This window comes from Ictalurus punctatus, chromosome 2 (genome assembly GCF_001660625.3).
Source record: "Ictalurus punctatus breed USDA103 chromosome 2, Coco_2.0, whole genome shotgun sequence".
NCBI lineage: Eukaryota > Metazoa > Chordata > Actinopteri > Siluriformes > Ictaluridae > Ictalurus > Ictalurus punctatus.
In genome coordinates, this window is record NC_030417.2 from 14,388,459 (window position 1) to 14,416,368 (window position 27,910).

At 37.3% G+C, this 27,910-nt stretch overlaps 1 protein-coding gene across 5 annotated transcripts; it reads right to left on the bottom strand.

Moving 5' to 3' along the window:
• Positions 1–2,260: 2,260 nt before the first annotated feature.
• LOC108254766 (cytokine-dependent hematopoietic cell linker) lies at positions 2,261–27,321 on the bottom strand. Of its 5 annotated transcripts, XM_047151739.2 has the most exons (19): positions 27,143–27,321; positions 18,053–18,115; positions 17,149–17,181; positions 16,844–16,979; positions 13,598–13,650; positions 13,427–13,469; positions 13,267–13,329; positions 13,043–13,077; positions 12,914–12,933; positions 11,626–11,742; positions 10,989–11,019; positions 10,832–10,853; positions 10,690–10,753; positions 8,123–8,151; positions 7,942–8,030; positions 7,668–7,745; positions 4,345–4,500; positions 3,600–3,639; positions 3,379–3,473 (listed from the first exon to the last, which is right to left on the bottom strand). In XM_047151739.2, exons 3-18 carry the CDS (start codon positions 17,149–17,151, stop codon positions 3,613–3,615), a joined length of 966 nt encoding a protein of 321 aa, XP_047007695.1. In that variant the 5' UTR covers positions 17,152–17,181; positions 18,053–18,115; positions 27,143–27,321; the 3' UTR covers positions 3,379–3,473; positions 3,600–3,612. The 5 variants fall into 5 exon arrangements, 4 of the variants coding, with proteins under 4 accessions (XP_017305568.1, XP_017305578.1, XP_047007695.1 ...); XM_017450079.3 differs by lacking the exon at positions 3,600–3,639 and having other exon boundaries at positions 2,261–3,473; positions 27,143–27,310; XM_017450089.3 differs by lacking the exon at positions 3,600–3,639 and having other exon boundaries at positions 2,261–3,473; positions 10,989–11,016; positions 27,143–27,306.
• Between the last annotated feature and the right edge of the window lie 589 nt (positions 27,322–27,910).

The window sequence follows — 27,910 nt, forward strand, 5'->3', positions numbered from 1 at the left end:
ATCTAAAGAGTTCTGTAAGTACTTGCCGGAGATTTAAAAAGATCTCCAAATCATTTGAAATACATCATTCCACTGTAAGGAAAATAATTTACAAATGGCCCAGATTTTAAACTAATGCCAATTTGTCCAGGACTAGCCTTGCCAGAAAATTCAGCCCAAGAGCAGACCATCTAATGCACAAAGAAGTCTCCAAGTGCCCCAAAATTTAATCACAGGATCTGCAGATATGTTTTGCAGCTGTTGGTGTCAAAGTGCATGTGTCTACTATCAGAAGGAGACTGCACAAATTTGACCTGCATGTGAGGTGTGCCAGTAAAAAGCCTTTGCAAGACTACAGTTTGTCAATGAGCATACAGGCAAAGACCAGGCCTTTTAGAATAATGTGTTCTGGACAGACGAAACAAAGATTTATTTGGCCACAGTAACAAAGAGTTATTTGGCCACAGTAACAGCAGACATGTTTGGCGCAGACCAAAGAGAACTTTTCAGGAGAAGAACCTCATACCAACTGTGAAGCACGGTGGTGGAAATGTTATGTTTTGGGGCTGCTTCGCTACCTCAGGGACTGGACAGCTTGCATTCATTGATTCAAATATGAATTCTGCATCATATAAAAGAGTGCTTGAAGATAATGTGAGACCATCTTCCACAAGTTGAAGTTGAACTTAGTGAGCCTTTCAACAGGATAATGATCCTAAGCACACTAGCAAATAGACCAAGGAATGGCTCAAAAAGAAGAAATGGAGGGTTATGGAATGGCCTAGTCTAAGCCTGGATTTGAATCCGATTGAAATGTTTGGGGCGGGGCGGGGGGGGGATTGGTGGGCAGCATTGTAACGGACAGTACATGCAAGAAAACCCTCTTGAAAGAATCTTGCAACTGAAAGAGTATTGCATGCAAGAGTGGCCAAACATTCCAGCAAGCCTGGTGGACAATTATGCAAAACACCTACAAGAAGTTATTTCTGCTAAAGGGGGCAATACTAGCTTCTGAGGCCAAGGGTGTACTTACTTTTTCCATGGAAGAATATCACCTCTATTGATATTTCTGTTTGAATAAAGGATGGCAAAAAACTCATTTTCATTATGGTATTGTTCAAGTATGTCAACTTCATTAAAAGGCACTGGTTCAAAGATGATCAAATGTTTGCTTGTCCAAATATGTCAAAAAAGCCAATAATTTCCATGGGGTGTACTTATTTTCTCACATATACGTACATCCCTGCTCACTCCTGCAGTTATCATCATGCAATAATCATGCAGATGCAGGTCAAGAGCTTCAGTTAATGTTCACATCAACCATTTGAATGGAGCAAATGTGATCTCAGTGATGTTGACCGTGGCATGGTTGGTGGTGTCAGACATTCTTGTTTGAGTATTTCAAAAACTGCTGAGCTCCTGGAATTTTCAGACACAACAGTCTCTAAAGTTTACACAGAATAGTGTGAAAACCAGGAAATGTGCAGACTGGACAAGGTTAGCTGAGAATGACTAGACTGGTTTGAGCTAACAGGAAGTCTAGCACAAACTCTTTACAACCACAGTGAGAAGAAAAGCATCTCTGGAAACACAGCACGTCAAACCTTTAGGGTTAAAACAGAAGTTAAGAACAGAAATTTGAGACTATAATGGGCACACTCACCCAAAGTCTTGTGACCTGTAAAAGTATATAAAAGAATAACATACGATAAGTGATCTATTCATTTGTATGTGTTGGATATGGTACAGTTTTATTTCATTTTTAAGTAGTACATATTTATTTCTACGAAACTGGTTTTCAAGTGGTCAGCACTCTAATATTTTGTCTGGTCTGGATAGAAAACAGCACTGAATGAATCTTCCTGTAATGTCTAACGAGGTTATACATGGTTGTAGAATCATATTAGTCTACTCCACCATGCAAAATATTTTAATCTCCTTTATGTGCTTAGTTTTGTGTATATGGATTTTGCCCTTCAGGACATACCACAGATTTTCAGTATTGTTTAATCCAGTGATTGTGAATTTTTTTGAACCATTTGTGTTGATTTGGTTGTATATTTGGCTCATCATCTTATTAGAAGTTCTATCTACTGTATGTCCAAACCAACCATGTTTTACCCTGAAATATCCTTACAAGAACGCACCTAACCACAAGCCACAAAACGGCCACAAAGCATCACCGATTCTCATCAATGTTTTATGGTGGGTGTCGGGTAATTTTCCTTGGTATATACTGTAGTCCCTTTTGCCAAAAATGCTCATCAAACCACAAACACAATGACCGTTTCAGTTTTAATGACACTTGGGGAAGTTCAGGAGTTACATTTTTGTGAAATGCTCTCAGGAAATGCTTCCAGACAGCTTGTTGTTATGAAAGTGGTGTTTACGAGTTGATTTTAGTACTCGACAACCAAAAGAATCAAGTAAACTACAGTTTTAAGCCTATGATCTTTCTCTGCCATCATTGTCCTCAATCTCAGGATAGTCGGCCTATGGATACAGTTCCTGGCAGAGTTATAACTGCTTCATACATGTGAAACGTTTTCTGATTCTAGTGGCTCTTTTGACTTTTTGGGCATCTAGTGCAATGTTTCATTACACAGGGCTCTTATTCCTTACAGTTCTCTTTCTGCTTCTTCTCCTTCCACATCCCTGTTCCTTTTTCTGTGATGAGCGCAGCCCATAGCCTTAATTTACAGGACATGTAGAGCACTCAAACTGTCTTGTAGATCATTCCAGCAAAAGTTCTACTGTGGAATTTTGTTTTCTATATATTTCTTAAATATTTCTTAATGGGTGAGTCCTTCCCATTGAAATACACTGAGGGAAACGTTGGTAGAGTGACATCATAATTGGTGTTACAGCAGCTAACCAATCAGCCGTTTCACTTACTTTCTAATTTATTTATTCCTAATACATTTCTCTTTCATTCATTTATTCATGTCACTTCGGTCATGAAAATAAGACTTATAAACTTTTAAGCAGTTTGCAAAATATGCATGTAAAAGAAGAATCCAGGAAGTAACTGCAATGTACCTCAGTAAAAGTTATGCATAGTACAAAAAGTGTACAGAGATACAACTAGTTTTTTGGGGAAAATAAAATCATTCATCAGCTGTTCAAGAAAGTGCTTCTGAAAGGAGGTGAAACCAACTTTAGCACTTTGCTTGTTCCTCTAGAAATCTTTCACAATTTAACTTTCACTACATCTACAATGCTTATTGTGTAGGTGGGTGTGTTTAATTAAATTTTTTTATTGTATTTCATACAGATGATGCATATCTTGTTACTCTGTATACTGCTTTGTTTTTTTGTTTATTGTTGAGTTTAGCTCATTAGCTCAGCAATCGCTTCATGTCCTCTGCTGTGACGGGATACATGAGGACACACTGTCTCTTATGACTGGCTGCAGATGCCGGGTTTCGTCCATCAATAAGCAAGATGGGAAATATGGAGTGGAACTTGATGATTTCAGCCACGGATTCAAACGTCTGGAAGGCAATACAAACACTTAAAATGCAACATAAAATGACTGAGGGAGGACATGCTCAACCAAACACTGTTTAGCAAAAAGGGTAGCTAGGCAGCTAGATGTTTAACAACCATGATGAACTTACCTGGTTACAATGACTACTGGCCACGATCTGTGGCTTCATCCTAAAATACATACTACAGTACTAAATGTTATTCATATATTGTACAAAGAGCTCAGTCACCAAAGGTGTTACAAAAATTTGACACAATGAGTACAGTAGTACTGTGAAAACTAAAACTACAGCATTATGTTCCATGGTTTGGAGCATGGCCAGAGGCAGTTAGCTAACTAACACTGCTTGCTAAAGGGTATTTTCTACTGTGTCAAGGTACATGTCTACCTTGACACATTAGTAAGGTAGTATGGTGGTTTAGGACACAGCTTAGGAGACACACAATGCCACATTGACTAGCGTATCAATGTAGCTTACCATCATTGGATGTCATAGTATTTTCAAACATTATTTTAAGCATTAGCTAGTTATCTAGCTAACAAGGAAAATTGTGATGTGACAAACATATAGCTAGCATTTTTTGCTAAAGGACATTTTATGCATATTTTGGCAAGGAGTGGAACAAACCTACCATTAATTATACCATCATACACAGTAAAATCCCTAATGTTGAATTAACACCCAGAGTGTTTATATGAGTCCAGTGGACTCATATAAACATTGTAGGGTGTGAATTCAACACTGTGGGTGTTAAATCAGCACTGGTGATTTTGCTGTGTAGTTTTCAAGGCATACAACTTTCACACATTCATTAGTGTGCTTCAGAATGTAGCCAATGAGAGATTGGAAAACCTGACACCATAACACTACTCACATCATCAGTCTTGATTCTGGTTCCCAGTGTGTACTTGCCAGTCTCCTTAGAAAAACGAATCTGCACGTTAAAGACCCTGTTGTCGTAAAATAAGGCCAGGACGTATGGCTCCTGTGTAGTGTTCTTGGAGCAGTCGCGCACTAGAAAAGCTCCTTCCTGTCAACAAAGAGCACAGGATGCAATGGAATATGAAGTTTTATGTGCGTCTCATGTGCTAAAGCATGATAATGATTTTAAAATATAGTTAGACTGCAAGAAAAGTTGAATCTGCTTTTTATTTCACATATACTTTTTATTTTTATTTTATTTATTTACTTATTTATTTGAAAATTTGAGTTGTCCTAAAATGGAGCCTTGCGGTACCCCACAAGTTAAGAGGACAGTAAAAGAGCAGGAGTTTCCTATCTTGATTCAGAAATGAGGAAAACAATTATCAAGCCATAATACCAGTGTAGTTAGGCTTAACCACAATAAAACACATCTAAGTGGAAATTAGAGATATACATAATATTAAAGAGGCTGAAGCCCTTGCACCAGCAGCACATGATTTAGAGGTCCCCCCCCCCCCCCCCCCCCCACATTCTATATATTTTTTCTTTAAATACAACCTGAAATCAAACCAAGAATTTTACCTTGTTGTCAATATAATGTTACAGAAACAGGATGTCAAGAATGAAGTCATAATATTTTGAGAAAAAAAGCAATTTTGTGACAAAATGATACACATAAAGTTTGTGTTAAAATGAACAATGTTGAGTATTTGGTGAAGTTTATTGTTTCTTTTGTCAAAGGAAAAATCATAGCCAGTAGTCACTGTCCAGGCTATCGGTAGTTATATCTGTGTGCAACTCATGAGGGTGTGTAGACAAATGATCAATCTAGAGCCCCCAGTGAGTTATGTCATATGAACTCTTACTATAAAGTTTACCTGATGGTGATTCATTACACATTGACACACATTGAAGTTTTGGATGCTGTACTGAAGTCGCTGGAGTTGTAGCTGTTATGATTCAGACATAACCATAGATGGCCTTGAAGGTACCACTGCTTGTGATTTCTCCTATAACTAAAGAGACGATTTCAAAGGTCTAATAATAATGTAGTGCTGATGCGCCTTTATTTTTCACTTAAAGTATTTCTTTATTTTCGTTGCTCTGATATGCACCATTGTGTTATATTATTATGACTTTTTTGTCATAATATTATGACTTTATTCTTGAAATGTTGCTTTATTCTTGTAATATATTAATGACTTTTTTCTCAATATATTACGACTTTATTCTTGAAATATTGACACATTTTCTCATAGTATTATGACTTTTTCTCAAATCTTAAAATCTTAAAATTTTCTCTAAATATATTAATTGAATTCTCAAAATATTACAACTTTATTCTTAAAATCTTTGTTGTTGTTGTTTTTTAAAGTCACCACAAACCACTGCCACATGTCTTACATAAAACCCTAGCTAGCTCAAGTTTAAATTTTTTTTTTAATGAGTGTTCTTTCAGGAAAATGTGTCAGCAGTTGTTTTTATCCACAGTGTTTGGGGAAAATGTTTAAGTTGTATCAGGAGAGCACAAAAGTGAGTATATCCCTCACATTTTTGTGAATATTTGATAATGTCTTTTCATGTGACAACACTGAAGAAATGACACTTTGCTATAATGTAAAGTAGTGAGTGTACAGCTTGTGTAACAGTGTAAATTTGCTGTCCCCTCAAAATAATTCAACACACAGCCATTAATGTCTAAACCGCTGGCAACAAAAGTGAGTACACCCCTAAGTGAAAATGTCCAAATTGGGCTCAAAGTATCAATATTTTGTGTGGCCACCATTATTTTCCAGCACTGACTTAACCCTCTTGAGCATGGAGTTCACCAGAGCTTCACAGGTTGCCACTGGAGTCCTCTTCCACTCCTCCGTGACGACATCACGGAGCTGGTGGATGTTAGAGACCTTGTGCTCCTCCACCTTCCGTTTGAGGATGCCCCACAGATGCTCAATAGGGTTTAGTCCATCACCTTCACCCTCAGCTTCTTTAGCAATGCAGTGGTCGTCTAGGATGTGTGTTTGGGGATTGTTATCATGCTGGAATACTGCCCTGCGGCCCTGTCGCCGAAGGGAGGGGATCTTGCTCCGCTTCAGTATGTCACTGTACATGTTGGCATTCATGGTTCCCTCAATGAACTGTAGCTCCCCAGTGCCGGCAGCACTCATGCAGCCCCAGACCATGACACTCACACCACCATGCTTGACTGTAGGCAAGACACACTTGTCTTTGTACTCCTCACCTGGTTGCCGCCAAACATGCTTGACACCATCTGAACCAAATAAGCTTATCTTGGTCTCATCAGACCACAGGACATGGTTCCAGAAATCCATGTCCTTAGTCTGCTTGTCTTCAGCAGACTGTTTGAGGGGTTTCTTGTGCATCATCTTTAGAAGAGGCTTCCTTCTGGGACGACAGCCATGCAGACCAATTTGATGCAGTGTGCGGCGTATGGTCTGAGCACTGACAGGCTGACCCCCCACCCCTTCAACCTCTGCAGCAATGCTGGCAGTTCGTATACATCTATTTCCCAAAGACAACCTCTGGATATGATTCTGAGCACGTGCACTCAACTTCTTTGGTCGACCATGGCGAGGCCTGTTCTGAGTGGAACATGTCCTGTTAAACCGCTGTATGGTCTTGGCTACCGTGCTGCAGCTCAGTGTCAGGGTCTTGGCAATCTTCTTATAGCCTAGGCCATCTTTATGTAGAGCAACAATTCTTTTTTTCAGATCCTCAGAGAGTTCTTTGCCATGAGGTGCCATGTTGAACTTCCAGTGACCAGTATGAGGGAGTGTGAGAGCGATGACACCAAATTTAACACACCTGCTCCCCATTCACACCTGAGACCTTGTAACACTAACAAGTCACATGACACCGGGGAGGGAAAATGGCTAATTGGGACCAATTTGAACATTTTCACTTAGGGGTGTACTCACTTTTGTTGCCAGCGGTTTAGACATTAATGGCTGTGTGTTGAGTTATTTAGAGGGGACAGCAAATTTACACTGTTACACAAGCTGTACACTCACTACTTTACATTGTAGCAAAGTGTAATTTCCTCAGTGTTGTCACATGAAAAGGTATAATCAAATATTTACAAAAATGTGAGGGGTGTACTCACTTTTGTGAGATAGTGTATGTATGTATGTGTGTGTATATATATATATATATATATATATATATATATATATATATATATATATATATATATATATCCTTCTCTCTCTGTTTGTGGGTGTGTGTGTATATATATATCGGGTGTGTGGTTACCCGGTTCACCAGATGAAGTGCATGTTCTGCTTCCACTCTACTAAAGCCACCTACATACCATTCCTGCTCAGCAGATGCCTGAAACAGAAACACTGAATCATGGAACATGGAACATGAAACCATACAGTATTCACTCCATGATGCACTAGTGTAGTGGAGATTATCTAGTGCTCTTACAATGTTGTTTTTTTTAGTGAGACTCAGCTTGCCAATTAGAGTTGAATACATGGCCTGGGGTGAGTGGACAGAAGTAGTGTGTGTGTGTGTGTGTTACCTCTACTGGTTTGCTATGTCCTGTGTAGCTGGCCTGCTCTGTGTCTGCTTTAACCTGCGGCCACTCGTGATGCATCTGTCTGACTGAAACTATAACAACAATAAGACAGCAAGATGAACAGACAAAACAACACAACACGCCACTGATATTCCCCCAAAGTGTAGAATAAACACACACACACCTCGTACAGCGGTCTCTTCTGTCAAGTATCTTTAGGGGAGAGAGTAAACCATAAATATACCATTATATACAATTACTCTCCTGTACACTATGTATTAGGTGAGTGTGTGTTAGAGTGCATAAAAGAGGTATTTAAACAGCTTGTGTGTTTAGATTTTATTATACCACGTCTCTGTTGAATTCTTGAATCTGATTGGTCAGAAGGTGTTTATTCATTCTCTATAATCATAGCTTCAATGGAAGTTATAGCTGTAATGCAAATCACAGGTTTATATTAATGCACTTAATTTTAAAAAAGTGTTATTTAACAATGTCTAATAGTTGTTTAACTATGTCTAATGGTTGATTGTTGTAAGGAGATGCCAATGTCAGCACTTTCTAACCAACAGTCAATAAATAAAAGTCAGGAATTTCTGCTTTCAGGTTTCTGGTGAAATTTTTTTCTTTTGTCTTTTTAACTTTAAAAGAGAAAGGAAAAACGAGTGGCCGGTGAGGGAATAACTGTTTATACAGTAGGTATTATAGCTTAAGTCATACCAAGAACTAACTTTGTGGATGTTGTATGATATTAAAATGTTAAAAAGGAAGATGTGTATTATTGAAAAATATATAATATTGGGGATCAAGGGAATTCTGGGAAATATCTGCAGATTAGGCATTGTGTTAAGAAGAAATTCAATATAAATGATAACCCTAGGGTTAGGGTTAATCTAAAGTTTAACAATCCAAAGACATGTATTGTAGGCTGATTGGTATTTACAAATTGTCTGTAGTGTGTGAATGTGTGTGTGACTGTGCTCTGTGAGGGACTGTAATGATAAGCGGTACAGAAAATGGATGGATGGATGGATGGATAAGAACATACGGGAGGCTCGGGAAAAATTCCTCCAGTACAATAGTACATAGATATTACTGGAGGCCAGCTAGGTTTTACAAGATGGGGATAGTGAGAAATGATTTATGTTGGAAGTGTAAGGAAGAGGAGGGCACTTACTTACATAATATGTGGGCATGATCTGCACATTCTGGCACGAAATTCTGGGAATACTTGAAGAGTGGCTGGTGTCTAATTTACCTCTGGAACCACAACTATGCCTTCTTGGAGATAAATCATGGTACTCATTGTAGTGAATGTACCCAAAAAATGGTAAAATAAGGTCAATGATCAGGACTGTTCAACAACTTTTTAATTTCCATGTACTTTTGTTTTCATTGCATTCCTTCCATTGTGATGAAATTTGTGAAGGTGCTTACATACTGATGTGGTGATGTATGAATTTCTAATTGTTGAAGAGTAAAAAATTGAATTACAAAAAAGAGGAAGATGTGTTGTGCATTAATAAATGAAATGCAAATTATTGTGATATTGGAGGACCAAAAAGGACATTCTGTTTTAGGGAAATAATCAATTTCACATGGTAACATAAATTTAATTTGCATGCCAAATAGTGTTTCTAGCCCTTTTTCCTGGTCTACACTTGCTAGTATTTGCTGCTCTAAAACCAAAAACACTATGCCATACAAACGGAAGACCGGCTGGTCTGGCTGCATACAGCTGTAAACTGTAACCAAATACCTCAGCTTAGGGAAAATTTAGTGCTTGCTTATTATTATTATTACAACCCCAATTGCAAAAAAGTTGGGACACTGTGTAAAATGTAAATAAAAACTGAATGCAATGATTTGCAAATCTCATAAACCCATATGTTATTCACAATAGAATATAGAAAACATATCAAATGTTTAAACTGAGGAAATGTACCATTTTAAGGAAAAAATAAGGTCATTTTGAATTTGATGGCCACAACACATCTCAAATAAATTGGGATGGGGCAACAAAAAGAGGTGGAAGTAAGTGTCACTAAAAAGAAACAGCTGGAGGTTAATTGGCAACAGGTCAGTAACATGATTTAGCTCGGTTTGGCTTACCCATACATTTACACACAACTTTGCTAAAAGATTTATTAATTATACCCATTATGTGTAGCATCTGTCAGCAAGTCCCTGTGGAAGAACTGTTACTAGAAATGATAACGTAATAAAATGAGAGTATTAATAAAAACCTGTGACTTGCCTTGCAGCTGAACTACTGTTAGAGCTGCTGTTATACACACTTAATCAACACCTTCTGACCACTCAGATTTGAGAACTCAATAGTGCTGTGGTATAAAGATAAATAATGGAAATATGTTTCTTCTTATATTTATATTTATCAGTACTTGTATACTAATTTTATTAGGAGCCTGTAAAGCAATGACATTGTTATTAGTATTTATTGCAGTTATTCATTCTGGGGTCTACATACAGTATATTTAAAGTATAAAACCATTATGATAAACAAAATAACATTTGAAAATGGATAAATTTGTGTTTAATTTAAATGAAAAGTGAAAATAATATAAAAAAAAATTCTTACACACATTTTGCACACATAAATAATATCATATTTAATCCATCTAATTTAATGTTTTTAATGAAAATACTTTTATGTACTTAAAGTGAAATGAATGATATTGTAGCATAACGCCCATAATTGTTCAACACAATGAGGATCACCCTTATTAGTACCTTCGGTCATGTTCACATGACTCCAGATCCAGCGAGTGTCGGTTATTGGGGCTACTTCGGAGACCTGTGAATTAGGTGGGGTTAATAAGATGTATGACAAATGTAGAAGAGTGAACAGAAGGCAGGGTGAATAAGCACTTACCTGTTAATCTGCTGTTACTTACCTGTGAGGAAAAAAAAAACACACTTTATTATATACTGGGTAGAAGTGTTTGTATATCTACCAATGCATGACAATTTAAAGGAGAATCACGCATTTCTGACTATTATTTTGAATATAAGTGAGAAAGGTGACTCACACTCTCGTCCTCTGTCAGACTCGCACCACTGCTGACCAATAAACACAACAAGACTGTTACTGTGTGTTTATAATGTGTGTGTATGCATGTGTATACCTGTATGTGGGTGTGTTTTCATTGTCATGCTGAATGAACATCAAAGCTGTAGATGTTTCATTGTGAATGAGCAATGTGTTTCAGAGATGATCCATCTGGCCTAGAATGATAAAATGTTTCACTGAGGTTTTTTGACTGTGTGTGTGTGTGTGTGTGTGTGTATGTTTGCTTGCAGCCTATATAAGGTGTACCTGAGTTTGTTAAAGAGTTTGTGCGTGCCCATGTGTGTATGCTTGTAGCATTCTACATAAGGTGTGTCTGTGTCAGTAAATGAGTATGTGTGTGTGTGTGATTGTGTGTATTTGCTTGTAACCTATGGAAGGTGTGTCTGAGTCTGTAAAAGAGTCCCTAAATGAGTGTGTGTGTGTCTGCTTGTAGCCTATGTAAGGAGTGTCTGAGTCCATAAATGAGTTTGTGTGTGTCTGTGTGTGTGTTTGCTTATAAAGTGAGTCTGTAAATACATAAGCGTCTGTATATTTATACATAAATATGTGTGTGTGTGTGTGTGTGTGTGTGTGTGTGTGTGTGTGTGTGTACTCACTCAGCTGCAGTACGTGTATGTATGTGTGGGGCGCGCACTGGAGCACAGGGTGGAGATCTGGATGGAGGAGCATCGTCAGTGTGATCAAAACAGTCACGTGGAAGTGATTTCACTGGCCTGGCATGAAAAATGTGGACGTGTCAAAATATTGTAGGTGCAGGTTCTATTTAAGAGGAGTATAGCAGGGTAACACCTCTTATTTTCTCCAGAATTAGACTACAGGGAGTCAACTGCATCCTCCATCACTCATTCACACAAACATGCATGTGTACACACAAGTTCAGGAAAATCTGATCTAATCCTGAAATGTATCTTCTGAATCACTGTATGTGTTTTTGTGTGTACTGCTGTGTTATGTGTGTCCCCACAAATTTGCAGCTTTTATTTAAAAACAAAAACTAGAAGAGACAAAATGATTCCTTTTGGTTACTGAGATTAAGGTTGGGCTTAGATTTAGTATAGGTGTAAAAGTGTTAATTTGCTGTGTTAATAATTATATTAATGTGAGGTCCTCACAAATATAATAAGACAAACATGTACAGTACTGTGCACTAGATTTTGGCACATGCAAAGAAATGCTGTAGAGCAAAGATGTCTTCAAAAATAATGAAATTAGTACAATTAGTGCTTTTGTAAGGAAATGAGCTATAAGATTTATTCAGCATCTTGCAGAACCAGACACAGTTCTTCTGGAGACTTTGACTTTCTTATTTTTGCAGCAAATTCCAGCAGCTATCATTATGTGTTTTCTGTCTGAAAAGTGTCTCATCACTTAATATGCTGCTTTGTTTAATGACATATAAAAATTTCTGTAACATTTAATTTGGTGCTAGTAAATGAATGTTTGGATTTGATAATGTAGAAGTCAAATCTGTAACAAAGTTTGTACTAAAAAAAATAGGGTGTCTAAAACTTTTGCACAGCACTGTATATGTGTGTCCTTATCTGAAACCACTGTGTCCAAAAAAGTCATTTCCTGTGAGAAATTTCTTGATAAACGCAAGGAAAATTGTTCATAACACTTTAATCTGAATATGTTGAAGATGTTGGTGTTTATGATTTTTATACTTCCTGGTGTTAGATTTGTTAGTGTTGGTTTTTCAGGGTTGTATTAGTATTGTTAGAATCTAATAACACCAAAAAAGTCTCAATGGTCTTTGAAGAGGGGGGTGTAAACAAACAAACAAACAAACAAACAAACAAACAAACAAATAAACAAACAGTGAAATCAAATAAATATTTTTAGTGTTGACAGAAGGAATGTAATACCCAGCATCACAGTCCTTACCTCGGTGGGATCTTTGTAGTCTGGAAAACACATATTAATATGTAAATAAGCAAGAATCACACACAGTTATGTGTTTATTCATATGCACAATAAACATTATTATACATATTTTTATGTGCATTTGTTTACCGGTTCATTAGAACCTAGAGTCTGTGATCTTCGATCTGCAAAAGTCATGTAAAAAAAAGCATTATTGTTATTATTATTATTATTATTATTATTATTTATTATTATTATTATTATTATTATTATTATTATTATTATATTTTTCTACACTTTATATACTATGTGTGTATGTGTATGTGTGAGAGAGAGAGAGAGAGAGAGAGAGAGAGAGAGAGAGAGAGACAGACCTGAAGTGGCCTTCCCCTGTCGCCCTGGTTTTAGATCGCGGTTTACAATCGGCGCGGCGCTTCCTGTTTGAGAGGAAGTCAATTATAGGAGCATGTTATTATAGAATGCGTTTCGCTGCTTCTGCATTTCCACAGTAATGTCCACAGCTGCAGTGATTACCTGGGGGTCTCTTCGGCAGTCGAGGAGGAGTATCCAAAATGTTCTACACACACACACACACACACACACAAAATTCAACTGTAAGTAGTGCACATTATTACAATTCTCTCTCTCTCTCTCTCTTTCAATCTCACACACAAGTACACACACACACACACACACTATACTCACCTTCAAATCTTTAGCTCCGCTGGGAAAAGGCCGTTCTCTCGCAGGACCCTTGTCTACATACAACACACATAACATCACAGTTTGTGAACCAGGGGTTCTTACAGGTTCCTTATTGTTTAGATACTGTTTTTAGAAAAAAAAAATAATAAAAAAAACTCTTCACACACTGCTTTATCCATCCACCCGTCCACCCATCTCGCTTATCCTACAAAGGGTTGCAGGTAAGCCTATCGCAGGGAATTCGGGACACAAGCTATGGGACACCCTGGACAGTGTGCCAACCCATCGCAGGGCACAATCGCACACACACATTCACACACTACAGCCTTACTTTAGTGGACATCTCACCTGGTTACTGTAGACTTGTACCTAAGTACTGCTGCTATAATCATAAACAATGTTCTGCGCTCATCCCACTACTCTTCTTCACAATATGTTAATAAATAACTGTTTATAAAAACCCAGCAGCATCTCCACTTCCTGTGCTTACTCAGGACCTCCCATCTGCACCACATTCTACAAAAAGGTGTCCTGACCATCTGCATCACTTTCTGGTACAGGAACGGCAAAGTATCAGACCGCACGACTGTGCAGCAGCTTGTAAAGAGGACATCACAGGGGTTTCCATAGCTTCCGATACGTGATATCAACCACAAGCCCTGCTTCAGAAAAGATACCAATATAGCATCTGATGACCTAGAACATACCAGAACAGGCTTGAACAGCAGGGGTAATTAATGAACTATATGTACTCTGGTTATAGTACTTACCAGATGCCAAAAAATAGAATTTCTGCTTCGTTTAAGGGTGCCTGTGTTCAGCATTGAATTTATTTAGGATATCACATGCCACAGAAGTGGATAATGGCTCATATGAAAGTTGACACTTCTGAAAGTTGAAATTTGTAATTTCCTTTTGTACCTATTCTACTAGGTTTAAATGCTATCATTTTATTTTGGGAGTTGTACACAGTGTTTTAATCTCAAAAAAGCTCTAGTGCCAATGTTATTATCGCCCTGCTCGCCGGCAGCTAAACACAGACTCACGATACTCTACACACAGAAACCCAACCTTGTCCTGACTAATCTTATAACAGACTTGAAGCGATAAAATAATTCATTTGTTTATACTGATTGAAAATGTCCGACAAGTCGATTTCCATTCCCCTGGCGGGAATGGACTGCCAGTGCACTGCAAGAAAGGGTTTTACATGGTTCAGTATAATGGTAACATTTTGAGTAGAATTAAATCAGAGTACTTTTACATAGGTTTTAAAATAAATAAATAAATAAATATAACATTCAACTTCGCTACATTTAGTTTTTGAAAAATATAATAAAAATTGTGGAAGCACAAAATACAGTGACTTGAGTAAAAGTACTGCTACTAGTAATATGGTAAATGGTCTGCACTTATATAGCACTTTTTTTTTTTTTTAACCTTAGCAGTTCTACACGGCACTTTACATTGGTTCTCATTCACCCATTCTCTCACACAAAAATGGTAGCAAAGCTGCCAGGCATGCCATCAGTAGCAACTTGAGGTTCAATGTCTTGTCCAAGGACACTTCAGCATGTGGTGTCATGTGGGCCAGGAATCGAACCACCAACCCTACAATTAATGGACAACCCGCTCTACCACCTGAGCCACAGCCGGCCACTAGTCAAAACTGTAGTAATGGTAATGAATAGTAATAATTCATTTGATTAAAAGTAGTGATAAAGAAATTACTCAATTCACAATAAACAAATCTTCAAGTCTGAAAATGTTTTATATCTGAGGAATACTTTTTTTTTCTACAATAATTTTGTTAACTAATCAAGTGGTCTACGCTGTATAGTGAACACCGCCTTGATTATCAGTGTTGCATAAAGAAACATGAGCTGGCTAGATAACTAAGCCAAATGCTGTTGGACTCTGTGTTAATTCATACATGTTTTGAGCTACATAGTTAGTTATCTAGCAAAAATGTCCATTGCATATTATCCTGACTATTACCTATGGGCTGTAGCAGTACTTATACAGTATGTAACACAACTGGTAGTCATTACTGAATACTGAAGCAACATCTTAACTTGGATACAGAGCTTTCATACAGTAAAACCTCAAAAAACATCTAGCAACCTGCCAGTCAGCAACCCGTTTCTGTTCAAATTTGCACGTACTGTCTTTTAATGACTCTCTAGGGGTGGAAATGCATTTTTTTAAATGTACTCAGGAATGTCATTATGCAATAATCAACTACACTAGCATTACCTGTCACATGGGAACTGTACAATACACACTTTATTGACTTCTATGCTGCTTGTACTGTCCGTGATACAGCTTTAGTTATCACACATCATTCCAGTAATCAGGCTGATGTTTACTGAAGGTACTATACTGTATGTTTTATTGTTACGCTGTTTTAGTGGACAACTTCGTGTTGTCCTCATTTTCATCTGCATTTCAACCTTCCTAATTTGCACTACACGTTATCTGGTCATTCACTTCCTATTAAGTATTGCACCAAGGCCTTGGAGAACGCTATTTCTTCTACTCTACATTCTAGAACTCTGTGTTTTTAATGGATTTCTACTCACACACACTCTATTCACTATACAGGCTACACAAGCCCCATCACAAACATGCATATCACTCTCAGAAGGGTAATGTCCAAAAGGGGAAGTCTTCAGGATGGAGGAATGTAACATAAGGGAATAACAGGAACTAGCGTGTTTCATGGATGTTCTACAACATGAAATGTAAAAAACAAAAACAAAAAAGTACACCATGTAATTCTTTAATAAATAGAATTGTAAGCACTGGCAAAAAGGAATAATACACTTCAGGATGTGCTGTTATCGGATATGCTGCACTATCATCTGTCCAATGTGGACGTATCTCAAAGCACACACTTGAAAGAAATTTGCTTTCGATTAGGAGCAATTCAGGGCAAAGCAGCACAGTATATGAAGTGAGTATGCCTGTACCATAATTTGGACACTAGACGGAGACATTGTAACACCTCTAGAATCAGTCTGTTTCATTATAGCACACATCACCTGATCACTCTCTAAACCAAACACATATTTGTGTTAATAAAATAAATAATACATAAGAATCCACCCTGTTAACCATTAATCATGATCACTCTGCAGGATACAAATATTGCCAAAAGTGTGTGTTTGGCATTTGTAATGGTGTTTACATGGCCTGTACTGTACATGGCCTGTGTGGTTTAACATCCACAGTGGAATACGTTACCTGCGTAGACTGAAGGCGGCTGGCAAGGTCTGGGAAAGCGCATTATGGGTTCCTCTGGCTCGTGGTAATCTCCTTCGTCTGAGTCGTCATGGTGATCGAATCTTTGTTTGATCCCGCCTGCTCTGTTCCAACGATCCTGATTGGTGAACATTTATATTATGTTGTATGTGTGAAACAGAATGTTTAATATAGAGAAAAGGTAGAGAGAGAGAGAGAGAAAGAGAGAGGGAGAGAGAGAGAGAGCGAGAGAGAGAGAGAGACAGACAGAATGATACAAAGACTAGGATAGAGAACGTTCGACTCACCATGTTCAAAGGACACACATTTCGATGTGCACTCTGCATTTGACACACACACACACACACACACACACACACACAGTGACCTGGATTAATTCTCAGTAACCCATTTTCGATTGACGCAATGGACTGCAGCAAAGAGAATGCAACAAAGAAAGTGTGTGTATATAAGGATTCATGCTTTCAAAAAAGATTCAGCATTTCAGCAAAGCTGCTGATTGGTCAGGTGCTGCAACAGCCATTATGACATCATCAACTGACAGTTGGAATATATATATATATATATATATATATATATATATATATATATATATATATATATATATATATATATATATATATATATATATATATATATATATATATATATATTCCAACTGTCAGTTGATGATGACCTGACCAATCAGCAGCTTTGCTGATGTATTCAGTCTATATATATATATATATATATATATATATATATATATATATATATATATATATATATATATATATGTATAGACTGAATACATCTAATACGTAGATCCTGATTACTAACGATTTGAAGAGTTACTGCAGAGAAAAATCACACATAGTACATGTCACAGTACATTTTCACAGTACAATGTGATTATGTTTTCCACATGCAATTTTTTGAGAAATATGTGATGTGAAAAACCTGTGAAAATGCATTTTAACACCTTATACCCTGAAAGTGTAAATTGTATACCCATATTTGGTGCAAACAGACAATAACATGTAGGACAGGAGATAAATGTGTTTAAGTGTTAGGATGTAAACCCAGAATGTGAAATGTATGATGTGTGGTTTACACATGGTCTTTGTGTGACTTTTCTGGATAGGAAATTACTAAATAGATATCAGGTACAACAATCTACATTTTATGATCTGTACAATGTGTATGTGGTACCTTTATCTTTGAACGTCGTCCATAGAGGGACAGTTTTCAGCTTCAAGGAAACACAACTTTTTGCTGAAAAACAAAACGCGTTAATAAATGTGTGTTTTGTAATATGTGTTTAATAGTGAAGCAAAACAATAAATTTCTTTGTGGAGAAAAGCCAAATGACTTGACAGGATCAAAAATGGTCACATTCTATCACTGTGACGAGGCCATCGCATTTGAGTGTCATGCACAAGGCTGTAAACTTTACAAAGCACGAAAGAATTAATTGTCTAGCTCTCTCGATAGCTCTAATTCAGAGTTGAGTGTCATTTTTATTAGCATTACTATTCCCTTTATAGTTTAGCTATTAGAGCTTTAACTGCAGCGAAATTTATATCAAGACAAGAAACCAATTTATTGGTGTAAATTGCTATTATTTTGTCTTCTGGGAGACATGTAAATATCTTATTTAGCTTTTGGAGGGTAGTACTAAATGAAAAATTAAGCTCAAAATAATAACAATTTACACTTAGCATCCTGTTCAAAAGTTTACACCCCCCTGGCTCTTAATATATATCATGTTGCCTTCTGGAGCATCAGTGAATGTTTACACCTTTTCTAATTGTTGTGTACGGGTCCCTCAACATCATATAGCCACTGTTGGAAAGGGGTCAAATATGCAGAAGATGCTGGAAAAGCAAAGAATATGCAGGACCTGGAGGATTTTCTGTGGATCAGTGGGTAGTTTAACTGCTCAGGACAAACAAGGGACTCATGTACAACAATTACAAAACATAAAAACAGTCGTTGATCGTCCAGGTAACGACACACAGTATTAAGAATCAAGCGTATGTAAACTTTTGAATGGGGTAATTTTTATAAATTCAGCTATAATCTTGTCTTGTGGAGTATATGTAAACATCTGTTATGTGGAATAGCTTATTCAGGACAGCACGAAATAAAAAATAACATGGGATTTTTATGATCCCTCTAATTTTGTTAAAAGTATTAAGATTTTGCAGATTCTACAAGGGGTATGTAAGCTTTTGGGCACAACTGTACATCACAACCTTCACCTGCATTCACGTTATCATATGCACTGTATATCCACCAATAGCAGAGCCTTAGTTGTGCACTTGGATGACTGGACCGTCCGGATCATCAGTTGTCGGCTGGAAACAGACATCTGCCTTTTGTGCTTCATATTCAGACCAGAATACAACACTGACCAGGATGTAAACTATGGTGACACTCGTACCTGACACGATTGGTGCTGTTATTAAGCTGAACGGAGGCATAACAGAATATTATGCAAGAAATAACACATGCAACAAATTTTTTGTTTCTTTCACTGAATGAAGACAATTCATCTAAAGTTCGTGATGCCTATTTTGGTGTTGCATTTGCTCTTCCAAACAGTCTCACAAGTTGCCTATGGGATGGAGGTCCAGTTTAAGTAAGTATTCAACCAGGCTCATCCTGAAATGTTGGAGTGTCAGTGTTGTGTTCTGCTTGGACATGAAGCACCAGAGGTGAACTCTAATCTAGTCTAGCGAACATACTGACCATCTTGTTTTAATCCTAAATTACAATTGTCAAGGTGCACAAACCAGTGACATATTCAGATTTGGTGACTTAATTTCAAAAGTTAGATTTCCATCCTATTTTCTTCCCCATTTATTCTTTGCCAATTCCCACCCACCTGCCAGCTTTACCCATCATGCTACAGCTACAGCTACCAACCGGAGATGGTAAAGGCTTCCCCCAAGATACACGATAAATTAAGAATTTTCTTGTTTAGTGCTCTTAGAAAGACACTTAAAAAAGACACTTTAAACACTAGGAAAATAAATGGGCTAGAAAACGTGGCCCGACTAAAGCAGATTGCATTTTCTTCTTTGCTGTTTCTCGCAATATAATGTAGCATTAATGCAAAAGATGATAGAAAATACAGTTGAATGTAATATGATCATTCCCGAATGAGGATGCACACAGGATTCAAAATGTGTTATATTAACATATTGTCATTATTGCAACACCGCTCCTTTCTCAAGCTGATATCATGCAAGAAAACAAAAGTGCTTAAGCAAGACTGACAATTTAAATGTAGAAATAGCATTTGACAATTTGGTTTCAGTTCTAGCCACTGTGTCTTATTTGAAAGACATATCTTGATCTGAAACTCTGGGTGTGTTAAGAGCACAGAGCTACATAACAGACTTTCTTACCGCAAGTTGCCTTATTAGCGTGATGCAAAAAGTGTGCAAGCTATAAATAAAAAAGCAGTCATAAGGGACCACAGACGTACACTGGAGAAGATACATTATAATATTTTAGTACTTCAATCTATATTATTAACTTACACACAACCTGAAGTAGACAGTATTGTAGGTTTGTTGTGTAGGAAATGTATATATGTGCGTGATTATTACAATTGTTAATTATGAGTTAAAATGAGCTAACAAGTGTTTTAGTTGCTAAGAAGATAAAATCATTTGAAAATATGTGGATACACAAGCTCAACACATGAGGGCTCAGTACCACTCAGGCCAACTGAGTAAACAGTAAAAATTCATATCAATGCTATTTTTTAGTGTTGTGTATGAGTCCACCTTTGTCGAGTTCCAGTCGAGACCAAGTCCTTAACCAATTGAGTCAGAGTCCGATTCCGAGTCTGAAAGGGACCAAGTTGAACTCAAGTCCAAGTCCTTAAAGTCTGAGTCGAGTCCTGCCGAGTCCAGAAATAAGTTTTGAAATTGCAATTGTAAACTCAGCACTGAGCTGTTCAATTAATAGTTTAACCTTCACAATCCAGTGGCAACATAAATATAACAAAAAAGTGCCTCTATTACATCTTGCCATTGCCATTTAATATTTTTATTTTATTTCATCAGCACCTCAACTAGTTTCCTATCCAAAAATGGTTTCAAAGAAAAAAGGGGATATAGAGGTATATGTAGAACTTTTATTATTATTATTAAGTGTAATATTATTATTATTATATAAGTATATGAAAATACAAATTAAGCTGTTTTGTTATTGTATCACACTATTTTGTGTCGTCCAGTTCGAGTTGACATTTCAGTGATTTGATGCCTCTCCCCCACAGTTATATAGGCTGAGAGTGAGAGAGAGTACAGAGTAGAGTTACATTCCACCGCACGTCACAAGAACAAGCTTCATGCTTTATTACTGCTTTTAATCTGTCTATGAATGACAACAAACTCATTTCTAAACACAGCTCTGTTCTTGTAAGTTTTTTCATTTTAATTCCTAAAATAAAATAAAAAAAAAAGAAATCCAGCAGGGTTTATGATATTTACTACATTAAGAACTGCATTTCATATTTTATGTGCAAATCAAGACTGGAATCACCAAATGATAATTTTTAAGGGTGGGCGATATGACTACAATCTTATTTCATGATAACGATATGTTTTCTCGGGTAGGTCTTTCAGTAGTATTCAAGTAAGAAATACTACAGAAATTGAATAAAGCAAATAAATGCAAAATATAATAGAATTCACTGTATGATATATACAGTGCTTGTTATTAAATTTACTGAAGTTATTCAGTCAAATGAGTGATTTTCTCTTTGTCTTTTGTTGATTAATTAATTAATATTAATGACACAGACAGCAGCAGGTTTGTTAGACTGCTGTCACTCAGGATTGAACTAGGGACCCTGGACCCTGTTGAGCAGCAATGCTACCTGTCGTGCCACCACACTGCTCGTTTGTATGACGTGTAATTTAAAAACTAATATGTAATGGCATGGTATGCAGTTAGCGATGATTAGCTACTCACAACTTTTGCTTGAAATGAAATTTCTCCATGTTGACATGTAACAGCCCCTGCCTCAGTTTAACACATGACCCTGATTATGGAAGTTATTCAGTATGTGTGTTAGGTGATGTCTTTCCTCATATCACTTCATGGCTCCAAAACTAATCCCTACCTACCTGAAGGCACTTATTAAACGTTCGGCTTCTAGCACAGCTAAACTCGACCCACCATTACGCAGTATATAAGGAAAACACAAATTAAGATTCTCTTCTGTAATGCTCCCAGGTGGTAGCATCAACTTTCCCTAAGACCTATCTGTTTACTAAACATGTAAATGAGCACTAATTAAAAAACTCTACTTGTACTGTTTTTTCTGCTGTACTTAGGCTTGTAGGATATAGCACTGTAATCATCTCTACACGATCTTACTCTGCACCAATGTCCAGTGATGTTTGCTGTGATTATCTTATATTACCAGACATGCCAACCTTTACGCATTTTGGGTACGAATGCCGCAATTTAACATCAGCGTTAGCTGGTATGAGCTATCACTCAAAATACACCATCACTCAAATCACTCTAAATATGGAAGGACTCTTTTTCTTCCCAATAAAATGGATGATGAGCCAGTTGATATCTGAATCTGGAATGACTGACAGTTGCACACGTGCTTTGAGCTCACTGATATTAAATGACGCTGGCAGGGCTCTCAAGGTAAACGGAGAATGTTTGAGTTCATTAATATGCAATAAAATCTATCAGTGCATGTTTTGACTTAGTTAAAAGGTAATGGTTAACATCACCAATGTAATAGTTAACATCAGTTAACAATATTTTTTAGGGTTGCCATGAAAATTTTCAGCAGAAAATGGTCAGAAATCCCAGGAAGTTTTGTTTTGTCTCAAGCACACCTGATGAAACTAATCAAGGGCTTCATTAGTTGCACCAGGTGTGCTTGAGCTGGAACACATGAAACACCTGAACTGACTAGGGACAGAAAATAAATTAAAGAAAAAAGAAGCAATCAATGCCTGCAACCAGATTTCTGAGAAGGCAGGTTGTGAAAAACCCTCGAACTTTGTGGTGACAGGTACTGAGTTTTCAGTGAGCAGAGTAAGGCACAGAAGGAATAAACGCAGAAGGTTTCCATGCCAGAACTCCAAGACATACACCACTACTGACCCAAAAGCAGCAGAAAAGTCGGCTCACAATCATATAAATAAGCCGTGGAAGTTTTGGGATTCTGTTCATTGGAGTGATGAAACAAAACTGGAACTTTTTGGTACGATGGATCAGCAGTATGTCTGGAGGAAGAAAAATGAAGAAAGAACACTCTGTCCACAGTCAAGCATGGTGGAGACTCGGTGATGCTCTGGGGCTGCTTAGCATCCTATGGCACTGGTAACCTGCAGTGTGTGGAAGGCAAGATGGATTCATTGAAGTGTCAGCAAATCCTAGTAGAAAACTTCATGCCGTCTGTATGGAAGCTGAAGCTTAGGTATCATTAGACCTTCCAACAGGACATTGATCCTAAGCATAGCTCAAATTCCACCAAGGCTTGGTTGCAGAAGAAGCTCTGGAAGATTCTACAGGGCCATCACAGTTGCCTGACTTCAACCCCATAAAAAATCTCTGGTGGGGTTTCAAGACGGCATTTGCAGCACACAAATCCAAGAATATTACTGAACTGGAAAATTCCTCAGGAACGCTGCCGGAAGCTATGCACCTCGTTTGCAGCAGGTCATAACAGCAAAGTACTAAAAGAAAAGTACTAAGTACTAAAGATGCTTGCCATGAAGGGGTTGAATAATTTTGAAACTGGAGAAGTCATTATAAGTTGCATTTTCAGTTGAATTTTGGGAAACCACTTGAAGCATTCGTTGTGTTGAACTATTTCAATTGCTTCTGTTTAATTTGTTCATTGCAAACAGCTGAAAGTCTGTATATCATGATTCAAGGTAGATTCGGAAGCAATTGCAGATATACAACGTTTTATTAAACAAATAAACAATCAGAACAAAGACACTAAGACAACTTGGCAAAATACTATAGCGAGAAACAAAATACGGTAACATGGAACACTGTAGTCTAAGACAAACGTAAGACAGAGATGCAGTCCAAACAATGGCTATATATAAGTGTGCTCATTAACAGAAACGTGATTCAGATGCAGGTGGTCATGTGACATAGTACAGTGCAGTGGCTGATGGGAACTGAAGTCCAGAGTTACCTCCTTGATATATGACAGTGTACATTTTGACAATAAACCTTATTTACAATGGGGGTTGAATAATTTTAATTACAACTGTACATAATACACTTCCAAATATAATATATATCACAACAGTTCAAAATATGGTTTATAATGAACAAAGTTGTTTCTTGCCCTGCCATTGGTAAACAAGATGGTGTAGCAGCAAAATTAACACCCATTCTGAAATAATTAATTGAACTTGAACGAGTTATACAAGTTCTATCAACTAGTTTGCTTTATTCGTGCATTGCAACAGTGACTCCATGACTAAGCTGTCTAGAAGAAGGGATTATTTCCTGTCAAATTTTGTACACTTGAAAAAAAAAAAAAAAAAAAAGATGGATCTCAGTCGAGACCAAGACCATAACTAGTGAGACCAGTGCCCAAGACCAAGACCAGTGCCTAAGACCAAATGACAATAAATCTGAGATTTACTCAAGACTGGACTCAAGTCCTATAGCCCTAGCTGTTGGTATAATATAAATGTACACTGACAGTACAGTGCTAAGTGATGCCACTTAGCACTGTACTGTCAGTGTACGTTTATATTGCCATTGCTTTCCTTTTTAAGTGCCATTAATGTGCCCTTTTAAGTCTTTACTTCCCCTGTTGTGCAATTTTTAGTGCCTCTTGTGTGCCTTTGATTTACCTTAGTGTCATTGGTGTAATCATTAAGAAATATTAATGATGCTGGTGTGCTCTTTTAAAAATATTCTTGGTTAATTTTTTTTTTTTTTTTACAATTTAAAATATTTTTGCATGTGCTGTAAGTTCTCTTTAATCATGGGCTCATTAAGCACTTTGTTAGAAACGTTCAAAATTGAGGAAATGAACACTGACGGTAGAAAGCATTACTGGTTTTTTAATGTAAAGCGGAATGTGTCTTGTGGAACTGCAACTACGGGACGTATGCACTCGGGTTCTGTATGTAAAACACATTATTTCATTGCATTTATCTTCAGGCACACAGTGCAGTAATGTTCATTATTGGTGTTTAATCATTATCATAAATCATACGTTCTTACAGTATATATTACCAGGTCATTTTGTCATTTTCTCTCGTTATAATGGGCATTCCCCACAGGGCTGCCTAAATGAGCAATGGAAGGTGTGAGACAATCAGACTCCTCTTATTTCCCACCATAGCTTAAGTTAACTGTAATTACCACAGTAACCACTTCACATGATTATATCTCTTTAAAAAAGAACAACCCCCAAAAAAACCAACCCATTTACATTCATAGCATTTGGCAGATGTCCTTATCCAGAGTGAAGTACCGATCTGCTTTATAGTCTTCACAGAAGCATCTAAATGCTAGTTAGGGTATAATAATACCATGAAGCTAAAACTGTTGAAGAGGCGTTAGCACAGCTAGGCTTGTGTAATATAAAGAAAAACACAATTACAATTAAAACAAAATTAACAAATGGTCTAGACCCAATATGATTAACGCTAAAAATAGACAGGAAAATGAGCATTTCCACCATTTCAAGTTTTTGTTTGTGCCTGTTTTGGTGGCGCCATTGAATTTATTTATGATGTCACACTCCACAATTAGTGTTAATGGCTCATATGAAAGTAGACACTCAGGGCTTTAAGTATTTCAGTTTTACCTAGCCTACTAGGTTTAAATGTTATAATTTGTCGTAAAATATTATAATTTAAATGTTATTGCAGCAGTCGTATGTATGGTGTTTTACTACCAAAATAGCTTTAGTTGTGCTGTCCATTTTTATCTCTGTACCAATATTAATGCGGAGAGGTATGAAATGTTTGCCCAGCAGGAGGCTCACACCCTTTTCCCATCACCCTGCTCACAGGCAGCTAAACACAGAGTCCTAGTACTCTACACACAAAAACCCAACAGTGTCCTGACTAATCTTCAAACATACTTGCGGCGATAATATAATTAATTTGTTTGTACTGATTGTAAATGTCCGATAAGTTGATTTCCGTTCCGGCAGTGGAATGGAACGCCGGTGTACTGCGAGAAAGGGTTAAGGAGAATACAGTAGGGTGTAATAATATTGACAACTGCTTGTTGACATTAGCTGGGTGATGGATTTTAAGGTGATTCTGCAGTAAACCGTAAAAAAAAAACCCAACCCATAACAGTGCATTTTCAATATACAGTATGGAGCTGAAGTTACACACTATCTTACTGTGCTGTTTTATTGCTAACGCTTTTTCATCATTGCAAATGTGACTTGACCATGTTAAAACAATCCATTAACTTAACTCTAAAGAAGGCTTAAAAAGGATTTGGTTTTCAGTCTCAATTTGGACTTTCATCTTGACTCGATCTTGACTTCACCTCAAACCCCTTAAGACTCCGCCTTGAATCTATTTCGGCGAGTCCTTGTCTTGGCCCTGTCTTATATTAGGCAGCTCTACAGACAACTCTAAGGACTAAAAGGATACATTAACAGCACCAGTTGTGATACAAACTGTGAAAAACATGCAACACTTGCACTAACGTGGGCACACCAGTTGCAGTAAAAAGGGAACAGTAACGACACTAACGGTTAAAGGGGAGACAACAGCAGAACTAAAACTTAAAAAGACACAGCAATGGCAATAAAAAGAGAACTTGAAAAGACACCAATCCACTAAAAAGACACAACACTAGTAAATAAGGCAACACCGATAGCACTGGATGTGATGTAACAGGGAGACCAAAATTCCTAGTAAAGGCACACCACAATTATTACAATAGATGTAAGAAGGGTACGCTATCTACAAAAATAACATTAAAAATAGACACTAATGGCATTTAAAAAAAGCACAATGAGTGCATTAAGAATCTCCAACATCACTTAAAGTGTTACTAGCACTACATCCACCAGTTGAGCTAACAACAGTTCAACATTAGCAACACTAGAAAAATCATGCTAATACTTTTACTGTACTTTTACTTTTACTTTTAATGTGTTCTAACTTGATTATAATCCATCATTTACTTAGATCACTAGTTTATACAGGCCCTCAGCTGAACTGCTCATCACACACACTTTTACTGTACAGCTACGAACAAACCCAAGCACAGCGATTAAGACAGCGAGACAGTTCTTACCTGGTGGGATGGAGACGTAGCGAGACTGAGTTTCTTTGTGTGAGGAGAAGTCGACTGAGTATGAGAACAGGTTTCAGTGTGGAGAGGATGTGTAGGCCAGTGTGTGTGTGTGTGTGTGTGCGTGCGTGCATGTGTGTGTGTGTACAAAGTAGCAGCAACAGCAGCAGCAGCAGCAAGGTCACTTGTTCTCAGCTGGTGGTTTCTCAGCTCACATCCTGTTTAAGATTAACATCTGAATGCTCCTCCACTTATAGATTATCATCACACACACACACACACACACACACACACACACACACACACACACACACACACACACACGTTTGACAGATATAAAAGGATGTACACTACCTGTTAAAAGATTTTGAGTACCCTTTGGAGCAGGGAATTGAGAATTGTTTATTATTAAATGTTTTGTGAATTGTGAAATGATAGAAATGGCTTTACTTTATGGAACAATCTAGACTGAAGCTAATCACTCTAATTATCATTGTAGATGCACCACATATATAGGTTTTATAGTTAATGTTAGCGTTGATTATGAGTCTTTTATCTATAGGCTTAATGGTTTTACCCACCAAGGTCTGAGAGAGAGATAGAGAGAGAGAGAGAGAGAGCGAGAGAGCAGTTCCACAGTTCCTTATTTATTTAATTATTCTGTATGATGTTGTTTGGTCAGTGGCTATAATAGTGATTAAACTGTATTATACCACAGCACTGTCGAATCGTCGATTCTGATTCTGATTTATTTTCTTAAACAGCAGCTCT

Coding starts and splice junctions, on each gene's coding strand:
- LOC108254766 (XM_017450079.3), bottom strand. Junction 13,078..13,266: donor ACAGGGGAAGGCCACTTCAG/GTCTGTCTCTCT, acceptor TGACTTTTGCAG/ATCGAAGATCACAGACTCTA. Junction 11,020..11,625: donor CATACACGTACTGCAGCTGA/GTGAGTACACAC, acceptor TTTATTGGTCAG/CAGTGGTGCGAGTCTGACAG.